Here is a 12,886-nt window from a genome sequence, read left to right on the forward strand (position 1 = left end):
GGAAGAAGATGAGTTAAGAAGAAGAAGAAGATGAGTCTCATCTACTTGAGTTAAATAAACTAGGGGGTCCAAACTGCAATATCAATTATGTAAGGGTAGAATGGGAATATTTTCAAGTATAACTTTAGAAACAGAATATTCCCGACTGATTCCGTCAAAAGGGAGTCCAAAGTGCAACACTGGAAAAAGGGAGTCCAAACAGATAGTCAATTATAAGAAAGGGGGTCCAAACAGCAAATCTCCATTTTGCTTTCAGGGAGTCACCTTTAACACTTTCAGGAGGTGCTTTTAAAACTTTCCCAGCCGGCTCCCGCTAGGCTGGATAAATAATGACCAGCCCAAAAATTTCGGCCGCACTCACATAAAAACAAAGAGCAATTTCATTTTTTCATTTTTGGAAATTGACTCATTACATGGCGTTGATAACATCAAAGATGTGATAAGCACGATTACTGTCAAATACAAACTCTTACAAAGAACGGGCCTATAGCCCAACTAAACTATGACCTAAAGCCCAACAACACTATTTATGCTAATAATTTCAAATTCAATAATCCAAAGATTCCACTTTCTCTGGGGATCGAACCCGGGATCTCCAAGGACCTTTGGAGTATATGTCAACACATTGGACCACTTGAGCAACCAATTGTTGACATCTTCTCATATTATCTATGTACATATATAGCGGTGTATGAGGGTGTGTTCCAAAATATTTTCAATTTAATGACGATTAGATTTGACCTTATGTGTTATCTTTCTTGATTGGTTGTGGAATCCAATAGCCTCTCTCCAACATTTTTGGGGACCTTATTATTGTTGGAACAGATTGAGAAATGTTTGGTTAACATAATCCATCGTTGTTTTCAATGTTTTCGAATCTTGATAATCTATATAGAGTTGAAGGTTGTTCATCGGTTGTCTGTTAGCGACTTTTTCTGATTAGAGAGTAGGTAGAGAACAAATTAGACTAACTGAATCATGATCTTGTGAGTCAAATTAAAGCGTTAGACAAATTAAAGCCAAACTTCCCCACTTGTCATAAGTTACAAGCCAAAATACAAATAGCCTTAAATTTTTTTTTAGAGAAAGAAAGCCATTATAACTAAATAAAAGTTACAAAGTAGTCCACAAACTGAATGAAAAGTTACATCACCGGACTAAACTTATAACAAAGTTAACCACAAGGATAAAAATTCAATGCTCAGAGCAAGTCCAATGTGGTGGGGGCTGGGGCTCCCAATTTGAATTTGGGAGCCCCAGCCCCCAGCCCTTGGCCTCCAACCCGGGAGCCCCGGGGCTGGGCTCCCGGTGGGGCTGGGAGCCCCATGCTCCGGGGCTCCCAAATGGGAGTCCGGGCTGGGGGCTCCCAACCCCCAAAATATGGTCGTTCGGAGCTCCAACAGCTATATTTGGGGTGGATCCTCTTTTTAGGGGATCCACCCCACTTATTTATTTTTTTTAATTTTTTTAGTTTTTTTTAAACTATTTTTTTTTAAATCTTCTTATTATTTTAAATACTTCTTTTTTAAGTATTTTTTTATTTTTATTTTGTGTTTATCTTTTTGAAATTATATCTCTCGAATAATATCACATTTTAATTCATAGTCGAAATCTAATAATTCATAGTTGAAATTTAAAATCAAATTTTCGCACACTTACTTCGCACACGTATATTATTTTGATTTGAGAGCCCGGGTGGGAAGCCCGACATTGGAATTGAGAAAAGCCCCGGGACTCCCAAAATTTAGGGGCTCCCAAAATTGGGAGCCCGAGCCCCACATTGGACTTGCCCTTAGTAATTTAAGGGGGTAAAGTTGAAGCCGCAAGAACGTGGACTTCCTGATTGTAAAACCGGTTGCAATACTCCAATTTGACTCAGTGTTCGTTCACCCTCATTCTGAGACCGTCGATTTCATTCATCAATCTCGATGGTAAATCACAATCAACGGTCGAGATAAAATGGATTAACACCTGTGCGTCCCCTTCTATTATAAACCCACGAACCCTAATTCTTCACCCAAATCTAGGACAGTTTCTAACCCCATAATTTCACTGTAAATAGTCGACTGAGGAGGAACTTCTCTCACTTTCGTCCCCAAAATTCGACCTTCATAATCCTTTGCTATGGTTGCGCATGATGCTCTATATTCTCTGAAAGCTCCATCAAATAGCTCTAATTTATAAGCTGAGTAGATGGTTGTTTTTTAAGTGCCGCTCAATTGAATGGTATTAGCTCCTAAAACTTATGTCTAGTGTTGCTTATTAGTCTTGGGCGACCCATTTAGGACACGAGGTCGGCCCAAGTTTTATTCTGAACCAGACTGGGCTTCGATCTAAGTCTGACGAATCAGTATTGGCTGGCCCGACAGCGAACTCGGGTTAGGCAAAGTTCGGTCCGACACGTTTCATTTTCTATATCCTATTAAAGACTCGGTAATAGAATTTATTTCTGATTCATTCTGATCAAGCTTCCTCCTATTAATCTGGAAGTTCTTCTCAGATACAAGGAAATAATTCAATTCCAGAGCCAAAGATAATATGATTTAAAATTATATCTTTGTAAGATCTTTCTTTCCCATAAAATTTTTGGATTAAGGAATGTGTTTTATTTGGTAAGTTTTTAATTTATGTCCAGTAAATTTTTTTGTGTAAGTTTGTAATTTATGTCTTCTCATTTTTTTAAATAAGTTTGTAATTTTTACCTTATAATTTTTTTTTGGAAAGTTTGTAATTTTTCTTTTGGAAGTTTGTAATTTATTTCTAGTTAAGTTTGTAATTTATCTATAAATTTTTTGCTTAAATTTGTAATTTATTTTTTGATAAGTTTGTAATTTATATCCCATAAATATATTTAGTAAAGTTGTAATTTATTTTTTTAATTGTTTTCCTTAGAGTTTGTTATGACCGCGATTTTGGAGCATAAAAGATAATCTCTAGGGAATAAATTCTCTAGAAAATCCATATTTTATTGTACATTCTCGACGCCATACCCAACTCCGACCCGGGCATGACCGGGGTTTAAACTAGCCAACACGACACTATTTCATCTTGGCCCTGGCTTGAAGCCCAATACGGTAAGCAAGAGTTCTTACGTGTCAATCAAATTAATCTTGAAATGTACATATTTTTGAAGTAGATCAATATTATGTGTACCTTATGGAAAAATGTTTAAAATAAATTACGATGAAGTCAGGCATGACATCATTATCAATTAAATATAAAATTAAAGAAAGAAACTTTGACCAAAATTTGAAGATTGGTCCACAAGTAAGTAGACTACAATTAAACTCCAAAATGATCTTATCATCTATAAATAAAAAAGTTTAATCATACCCAATATCATTCTAACACCATTCTATCACAAAATCAAAATGGAAGAAGTGAAGTTGTTTAGAGTTTGGAGTAGCCCATTTAGTTGCAGAGTTGAATGTGCTTTGAAACTAAAGGGTGTTAATTGTGAATTAGTAGATGAAGATCTTTCAAACAAGAGTCCTTTACTTCTGCAATATAATCCAGTTTATAAGAAAATTCCTGTTCTTGTTCATGGCGGAAAACCGATTTCAGAGTCTATGATCATCGTTCAATACATCGATGAGACATGGCCGGATCAGTCGTTACTTCCTATTGATCCTTTCGAGCGTTCTTTAGCTCGATTTTGGACTAAATTTGTTGAGGATAAGGTAAGATTTCAAAAGACTTCCATTTATTTTTTTTAAATCCGTTCTAAAAACCCTATTTTTTTTTTTTTATCTTTTAATCTATAATGTTTATCGTCAAATTTGGGTTGATTTCAAGTGGTTTTAGAGTGACATGTAAATAGCAGTTGAGTTTCTCAAATTTACTGAAGTCGAAATGCTAAGGGACCGACTGATCTAATCCGAGAGGTCTCTGATTGTCCAATCAAAAACCAGGCAAGAATCGGGACTGGACAAACTTCCAGACTCTCTTGTCCGAGAGTTTTCTGACTGGGCCAGTCGGAGTGTATGCTCACCCTCTCGGACTGTCCAAACCGGGGGCAACGAACCTACAGAACGCACTAGTCACACCCGTTTGACAAAAGGCAAGGGGCATTTGGGGTGCTAATGGCAACAAATGGGTTTGGCTCTAGATGCACCCTTTCTATAGATTTGCTTTTTTAGTTTACTTTTTCTAGCCAATATATCGCTGGCACATAGCACTACAGACTTCCGCGGCCAAAAGTTGACCCCAACTTCGCAGCGGAGCAATACATATCACCACAGAAAAATATATTGTGTTCGAACCAGATGCCCTATTTGAACGTGAACTATCTGATTGTTAGCCACATAACGTTCAAATCTAGGTAGGACATTTGGTTCCAACATTGTATCATTGTCATATTATTACCATCTAAGAATGTCGATTTCATACATTTTTTTTTCTATCTTAACTAATTTCATCACTTTTTTGTTCTTTTTTTTTGGCATGTAGTGTGTTGGTGTATGGCCATGCTTTAGGACAATAGGAGAGGAACAAGAAAAAGCCATAAAGGAGACATTTGAAATGCTAAGAACTATTGAAGAACATGGTGGACTCAGTGAGAGGAAGTTCTTAGGAGGTGATGCAATTGGACTAGCTGATTTGGCCTTTGGAATTGTAGCTTATTGGTTCGAAGTGATTGGTGATGTAATTGAAGTGAAATTTATAGAACCTCATACTTTCCCTCATATATATTCATACATAAATAGGTTCAAAGAAGTTCCTGAAATCAAAGAAACTCTTCCAAATTATGATGAATTAGTGGTGTTTTTTAAACATAGAAGGGAGATGTATTTATCATTATCAAAGTGAAGAGATTGGGATTGAGTTACAAGAGTTTCTTTGTAATATTTAAGTAGTAATGAATAAGATGTGTCCTAATAGATATGGGAATTAGGGGAGTGCTAGTTTATTTTCGTATTTGCGGACGTTACTTGCATTCTGTATGAAATCACATTCCTTTGCTAATAAAGTATGCTTCTTTTCTTAAAGTCGTGAAAGACATCTTGTGATCTTCTTTTCAGTTCTTAGGAACCACATTAAGAGAATAAAACAGTATATTGATTAAAACAGAAGAAAGATGGGAAAACATTGTTTATAAGGGTCGCCAAACCTTTAGGAATTAGTTTTTTTTTTTTTTTTTGATTTAATTTATATATTAATTAATGTTGGAATAAAACAAAAGAAGATGACAATGTGAACATATACCACAGCAAATCATTCTAGTAATAATGGTGGTCACCACTTGTTTCGTATCTCAACTGGATAAATACTCTCCATGATAATTGAAGCCTTACACAAATAAGGACACATGAAAAACTTTCTTTGCAATTTATTCCTTGGGTTGGTGAGATTACCATATTCCTTCAATTTCTTCTCTTTCCTGTCATAAATATATAAATTGAAAACACTATCGTTGTCATCTTCTGAGTTTGCCAAGAGTTTTGGTGTAGTTGTTATTATTAATTTATTTGTTCGTGCAATCGATTTGAAAACATAAGCATGTTTATTATTCCTCATATGGCAAGGCAATTCAATTGGTTCTTCAATCCACCTATTCTCCTTCCCATCCTCGATAAAAATCCACAACTTCATCTCTGTTTTGGACCATCTCCCATTTTCAAGATGACACCATTGGTCTATTAAAGCTAAATGTCCATCAACTTCCAATAACTGTTCAATACAAAAAGCACCAGGAAGACGACTCTTGATAATATCGTTAGAGTAATTTAAGTGACTCGTTCAAGAAGGAGAGAGAAAGAGTCGGGCGGAGCAATAGGGTCAGCCACCAATTCTGGCGGTGATTTAGTTACAGGCGACGGTTATTGAGCAGTTTTTTTGTCTTTTCGGGCGGTTATGGGTGGTTAGAAGCCACCATTTAAATTATTTCTTCACGAATTCAGAGGTCTTTTCTCTGGAATTCCAATCTAGTCGCTCTTTAGGAGATATTTAGTCGAGATCTAGTCTCTTTGTGTTGTCTTCTTCAATTTTTTTTCTTCTTGTACCTCTTTCGTTCTCCATGGCAGAACCTAGTAACCATTTTCTGCAACAATTTGCAGCACTTACGACAAATGAACGTGTTCAAATTACAGTCGACGGGCATGATCTCATACCCTGGGAGATGGATGTTATGAAAAACGGGGTGGTTTGGTTCCAAAGTACAAAACAAATAGATATTAACCAAGCCGTCTCGAGATTATCTCGCGTAATTCACGGACCAAACAAATTCAATCTTACTGAGATTAAGGTTAATGTATTCCTCATCAAGTTTGCCACTGCTACTGAATTGGACTTGGCGATGGAAAGTTCTCCATGGGTTCTACAAGATGAGTTGATTATATTACAACAATGTTCTTCGGAGATTATGCCTGCAGACCACGTGTTTGAGTCGGCCTGGTTCTGGGTCCAAATGCATGGTTTACCCCCCAGCCATTTAAACAGTACGGTGGTCAATCGTTTAGCCGGTTCGATTGGAAATTTCATTCCCACGACTGTGGAAGAAGCATCCAAATGGAGTTTGTTTGGTAGGGTTAAGATAGAATTGAATATCCTCAAACCTCTTCAACAAATTGTTTACCTTAAACTCTCAAACACCAAAATTTTGGCTATCTCTTTGAAAATTGAAAAACTTCCTAGGTTTTGTATCTATTGTGGTATTACAGGACACACCATGAAGTTTTGCTCCACTATTCTAGCCTTCAATGATCTCTTGAAACAAGACCTTTCCGAGGATCTTCGTATCAAAGTCATAAAGGCCATGAAACCTGAGTACAACGACGATTTTAAAGTTCCTTATGGCCCTCGTAACAGGGTAAAAGAACTTGAGTCCTATGGATCTGGTCTGTTGGTGAATCCGCAACAATCAAGTGTTTTGCCGGTTCATAATGAAGAACCAGAACAGGAGTTTGATTATACAATTAAAACAAATTTTGGTGATCTCTTATCTAATTTGTGCAGGACTAGAAAAAGGGGAGTTCCTAATGCTATTATACCTATGGGTGTGCATAATAACTCTTTATTTCAATATGATTGTACAGGCAAGGCCTCAACCAGTAGATCGGGATACGTGGATGTGGATATGTCTACAGAGGATGTTAGAGCACCTAAACATTTTAAAAGAACCAACATAAATCAACCTCAGGAAAAGAAGGAAGAAAGGGTATCGGCAGCCCCAATGCCGACATCTAAATGAGTTTCTTTGCGTGGAATTGTCGAGGGCTTGGGAACACCCCGACAAGAGAAACTCTAAATCAGTTCCTGGGTTCGGTAAAACCTTCATTGGTTTTTCTTTCGGAAACCAAATTACCTAATTATATTCCTCTTCCTTTCTTTCGTAATTTTAATCTAGTAAATTATCATGTAGTCCCATCTATGGGCCGTAGTGGTGGGTTATTATTGTATTGGTCTAACGAATTTCATTTAGATATTATTTTTTCCTCTATTAATCTAATTCATGCCTCCATAACATTTCCAGGTTCTAACTCCTGGGATCTACTTTGCATCTATGGTCCCCCTAATATTCGGGATAGACTACCCTTTTGGGATAACCTACTCATTAGAATTCAGGGGTTAACTAACCCTTACTGCTGTATGGGCGACCTGAATGCTCTTTCGGATTATAAGGATAAATTTGGTGGTAGTTCTAACATCCCTTTTTTGAACCAATTTCAGCAATTTCTTGATAACGCTAATCTTCTGGACTTGGGGTTTAACGGTCCCGCGTACACCTGGACTAACAACAAGGCAATGCATCACCTAACTAAAGAAAGATTAGATAGAGTCCTATGTGACGCTGAGTGGTTGACATGTTATCCAGAGGCAGGGGTATTCCATTTGCCTAGATATAATAGTGACCATTCTCCTATACTCTTAAAACTTATAGTGGAGGGGCGACCTTTACAAACCATTTCTAAGTTTGAAGTCTTTTGGACGAAACATGAACAGTATAGTGCTCAATTCCAAGAGCAATGGGACAATACATCAGGCCCTTTCCTTGAAAAGCTTCAACAAGTTAAAACTTCAATTAGGAAGTGGAGTAGGAGAGCATTTGGTGTCATTAAAAATAGGCTTAATGTTCTCAGGACTAGACTCCTTCAAATTCGGACTCTTGACTCGACTGAGGAACTATTAAATGCGGAAAGCAAAATTCAAGAGGAAATAATCTATTTGGAGGACTTACAAAAAACAAGGGCAGAGCAGAGATCTAGGTCTAAATGGGTTCATAATGGCGATCGAAACACAAGAGCATTTCACGTTTCAATGTCAAGCAGAAAACAGAAGAACAGAATTCATGAATTAAAACTCAGTAGTGGATGTATGTCTAAAAATAAAGATGAGATTGAAAACGAGTTTGTTTCCTTTTTTCAGAATTTGTTTACTGAGGACCGAGTCAATGAACCTCCAATGGAGGTCATGAATGCATATAAGGTACTCTCGATCGAACAACTGGCAGATATCTCAAGGATTCCAACCTCGGAAGAAATTAAGGCAGTCGTTATGGAAATGGGATCTATCAAAAGTCCGGGACCAGATGGACTTCCGTGTTTTTTCTTTCAACATAATTGGGAGGTAATCGGACATGAACTCGTTCTCTATATCCAGCTAGCTTTCTCGACAGGTAAGATAGACCCCCATTTAAATTTTACAACAATTGCCTTAATTCCCAAGATAAGAAATCCGAGTACTGCCTCGGAGTTTAGACCGATTTCTCTTTGCAATTCGGTCTACAAATTCATCACCAAAATATTAGCCAATCGACTTAGACCATACTTGGAGGATTGTATTTTGTGGAATCAAAATGCTTTTGTACCTAACAGGCAAATAATGGATAATATAATCATTACTAAGGAACTACTCCATTCCATGCATGCCTCTAAAGCTCAAAAAGGGCATTTCTCACTGAAAATGGATATGGCAAAAGCATATGATAGAGTAAGTTGGGACTTCTTGAGAAAAGTCCTTCAGGCTACTGGCCTCTCTGGCCTCATTCTTGATTTGATCATGTGTTGTATTACCACATCTAGATTTAACATACAAATTAATGGGAGTGTAGTGGGCGACTTCTCGGCCTCTAGAGGCCTCAGACAGGGCTGTCCTCTATCGCCCTATCTATTTATCCTATGCTCTCAGTCTCTCTCGCTCCTTATTAATCATTATGAGGATAAAGGTACATTTACAGGATATAAGGTCAATCCAGCAGCCCCCTCTATTACACATCTCCTTTTTGCTGACGACCTTATTGTTTTTGGTAAAGCAAATCTAAAAAATCTAGAAGCAGTGATACAAATCATGGAATATTACTCATCATTCTCAGGGCAACAGGTAAACTTCTCTAAGTCCTCCATATACTTCAGTAAAGGTGTGTCTTCTTCCATCAAGGATTCATTCATTGATAAATTGCGTGCCCCCATCATGACAGATAGGGAGAAATATTTGGGAGCCCTTGTGCTCAGAAAAGACAATAGGATACAAAGTTATAATTGGCTAATAGAGAAGTTTAAAACTACATTAGCAGGCTGGAAACATAAATTTACTACTCAAGCAGGAAGGACTGTTCTAATCAAGTCCATCCTTGCATCATATTGCACATATATTTGTGGTTTTCAGCTCATTCCAAAACAGGTGGTGTACCAGCTAGAGAGAATAGAAAGGTGCTTTTGGTGGGGACACAATACAAATGACAAAAAGCTTCACTTTATCAACTGGGATATTATATCTTCTCCTAAACATAAAGGAGGACTAGGCATTAGGACTTTACATGAAGTAAACCTCTCACTTATTGCTAGTAGGACTTGGACTTTTTTGACTAGACCCGATGAAATTTGGGTAAAACTTTTGACATCCAAGTATCTCAGGAAAGTGGATTTTTGGTCTTATGATATACCCCAAGGTACATCTCCAATTTGGCAAGCTATGGTCCATACCAGGGACACTATCAAAAATAACATAATATGGCACATTGGTAATGGTTCAATGGTCAACATCAGGACAGACCCTTGGGTATTAGATCTCCCAGGTCATAAACCGATTAATTTTTCTAATCTGCCTGACAATATATGCTTAGTTTCTGATTTATTGAAGCAGGATGGAAATGAATGGAACATAGATAATATCAAGCAGTGGTTTGATACAACAGAAGCTCAAGCAATCATAAATACTAATATTCATCTAGTTAACAGGCAGGACAAATTAATTTGGAAACCGAAAGAATCGGGGAAATTCTCAGCCAAATCTTTTTATGCTCAAATCAAAGAACATCCTGTGAGATCACAAGAGGCATATGATTTTCCATGGAACGAGTTTTGGAAAAAGAAACACATGATTCCAAAGATTCAAATGTTTATCTGGAAGCTAGTAAATGAAGGGTTGCCGACACTACATAACATTCATAAACGAATACCAGACAAATCAGAGATATGTGGTTTATGCGAAACAGGTGAAGTAGAGAATACTTACCATTTATTTGGTACATGTCCCCTCTATCAAGATCTCATGAATCGAGCAAGGTTGGACAACCTTCAAAACATCAAAACAGACCCAATCAAATGTCTAGCAAGAACTCTTAATCTAAAAGAAAAAGGAAATCAAGATTGGTACACTTATACTTATCTTCTTTGGTTTTGGTGGAAGACGAGAAATGAAGCATACTTCCAGATGAAGAAACCGGATCTTCAAAGATGTTGGTGGCTGATTAAAGAAGAATTGAGGTACGTTCCTGACTTCGACTTACCTAATACTAATGAAGCTTTCTTGCAGAAAACTCGATGGTGTCCGCCACCTTTAGGAATCACCAAAGTTAATTGTGATGGTTCCTTTAAAGAAACAGGCTCTTCATGTGCTGCCATTGCTAGGGATTCGATTGGTAATATTTTGGGTTCGAGATCGACTAGAACAAATTCGGAGTCACCTTTACACAGTGAGATAGAGGCGGTAGAACTAGGGTTCTCTCTCGCAGAGGAGCTGGGGCTTTACCCTTTTATAATGGAGACCGACTCTAGGGTTTTGGCTGAATTGATCTCGGCCGCAGATCCTGTTATACCATGGAGAATAGAACATCGAATCCAACGGTTAAGATTACGAGCACACGGGAATCGGACGGAGGTTATACATTGCAACCGGGCCCAAAATTCGGACGCACATGACCTGGCGGCACTTGTTAATGTCTAATTATCTTTTCATCCTTCAGATGTTAAATTTCTTTACGTTTAGTCCTTTCTTTGCTTTGAGTTAAGTGAGGTACTACTTGTAAAACTATTATTGTTATTAAGGTTATCTTCAAAAAAAAAAAAAAAGATAATATCGTTAGAGTACTTTATCACTTTAAGTTTCTCCTTTCCAACATCAAATGCCACTATGCTATCAATATTCTTTTTTTCTAGAAGATTGGGACAAAAGGGTTTTTCCAACCAATATAAAGAACCATTCACATAAATTGGGTCTCCAATAACAATTTTTTTTGGCGTGTCAGTTTCAATGGTTCTCCAAGTATTTTCACCAACAGTCAACACTTCACAAACAGACACTTCCTCAAAATCTTGATATTTATACCGCTCATTCACCGATCTACCCCACATGAATATTACTTTATGTTTTTGAGTAATTGGATCAAATCCAAACCCACAAATAGGATATTTGGAATAAGAAAGTGTGGGATCTTTTCCTATATTTGATTTGATCCATTTTGTTTTTTCTCTAATGCAATTATTGTAGATTTTAACAGAAAAATCGCTATAGTTCACATAACAAAATAGACCATAAGCAGATACTAGTATGCAACCTTTCTCCTGTTGACGCGAATATCTTCTTACATACCTACTTTTAGGTTGAAACAAATCTAGGGTGAAAAAATTATGCCCCTCCTGTCTCTTATTAAGTGAACTAGTTATAAGGAGTTTTTGGTGTGATTTTGATGATTGAGAACTGTGTAAGTATTTATCTTTTTCAATCAAATACAACCAACTCTTACTTACACACTTGAATCGCATCAGTGATTTTGGTGGAAGTCTGCTTAGTATTTCAAGCATTAATTCATAACACATATTATTACCTCCAAGAGCAAGAGGGGTTGTTGAAACAATGGCGTCATTGGTGTTGTTGTTGGCGTCGGCGGCAGGATCCAGTCGTTGTTGTGGCGGCACCACCATCTTCAACTTTTTTGTCATCGAAGTCAAGAAACTAGTTTGTGTTTCTTCTCTATTTGAGTATTTTCGATCTCTGTAGTCTTTCAACACTTTCTTATTGAAACCCTAACCGAGTTTTTTCCATTAAGTAGATAAGAGTCTGATCGGGATTTTATCGAAACCCTAACTCATGAACTTTATGAAAAAGAGGAATTAGTTGTTTGATTGTCCAAACGTATAGTAGGATTATAAGATTGGGTTGATTTCATTTTATCCTCCTAAAGATGACCACATCACCAAATAGTCCCCCGGAGATGGATAACTCTAAGTGGGGTTATTCGTTCAGAACTTTTGTAAGATCTTCAAAGGTCTTAAGAGCTTTGAAGTTTTGCGTTATTGGTTCACAGTTTTTTTTTAAGAACTTCAAAGTTTAGTGTTATTGGTTCCGGTCTTTTTTTAAGAATTTCAAAGTTTAGTGTTATTGGTTCCGGTCTTTTTTTTTAAGATTTTATAGGGGCCCCCCATTTTTGTTAAAAGGTCCCTCTTTTAAAAGCGCCTCCCAAATCTCCCATTTTGGTTTGAAAGGCCCCTCCAAAAAAAAAAGGCACTCTCCCTTCTAGTTTGACCTAACGGTAAAGTTAAGGCCGTTAGGTCAAAATTATGCAAACCAAGAAAAAGTCCCTTGACCGATCAAAAGCCCCATTGCCCTTTTATCTTCCTCATAACCTGTGTTTCATCTTCTTCTTCTTCAGTTTATCTTTTTCTCTCTG

At 37.2% G+C, this 12,886-nt stretch overlaps 2 protein-coding genes across 2 annotated transcripts; one reads left to right on the plus strand and one right to left on the minus strand.

The window, feature by feature from the left end:
• Window positions 1-3,251: 3,251 nt before the first annotated feature.
• Window positions 3,252-4,988, plus strand: LOC147555398 (putative glutathione S-transferase). Its single transcript, XM_086663695.1, has 2 exons — window positions 3,252-3,680; window positions 4,450-4,988. Exons 1-2 carry the CDS (start codon window positions 3,372-3,374, stop codon window positions 4,807-4,809), a joined length of 669 nt encoding a protein of 222 aa, XP_086519821.1. The 5' UTR covers window positions 3,252-3,371; the 3' UTR covers window positions 4,810-4,988.
• A 6,213-nt stretch (window positions 4,989-11,201) lies between these two features.
• On the minus strand, window positions 11,202-12,315 carry LOC147555399 (putative F-box protein At3g10430). Its single transcript, XM_086657761.1, has one exon. The coding sequence runs from the start codon at window positions 12,156-12,158 to the stop codon at window positions 11,202-11,204; it is 957 nt and encodes a 318-aa protein (XP_086513887.1). The 5' UTR covers window positions 12,159-12,315.
• Between the last annotated feature and the right edge of the window lie 571 nt (window positions 12,316-12,886).

The sequence above is a fragment of the Eschscholzia californica genome, unplaced genomic scaffold (assembly GCF_041429995.1).
Source record: "Eschscholzia californica isolate CP2 unplaced genomic scaffold, dmEscCali1.0.p SCAF_2, whole genome shotgun sequence".
Lineage (NCBI taxonomy): Eukaryota > Viridiplantae > Streptophyta > Magnoliopsida > Ranunculales > Papaveraceae > Eschscholzia > Eschscholzia californica.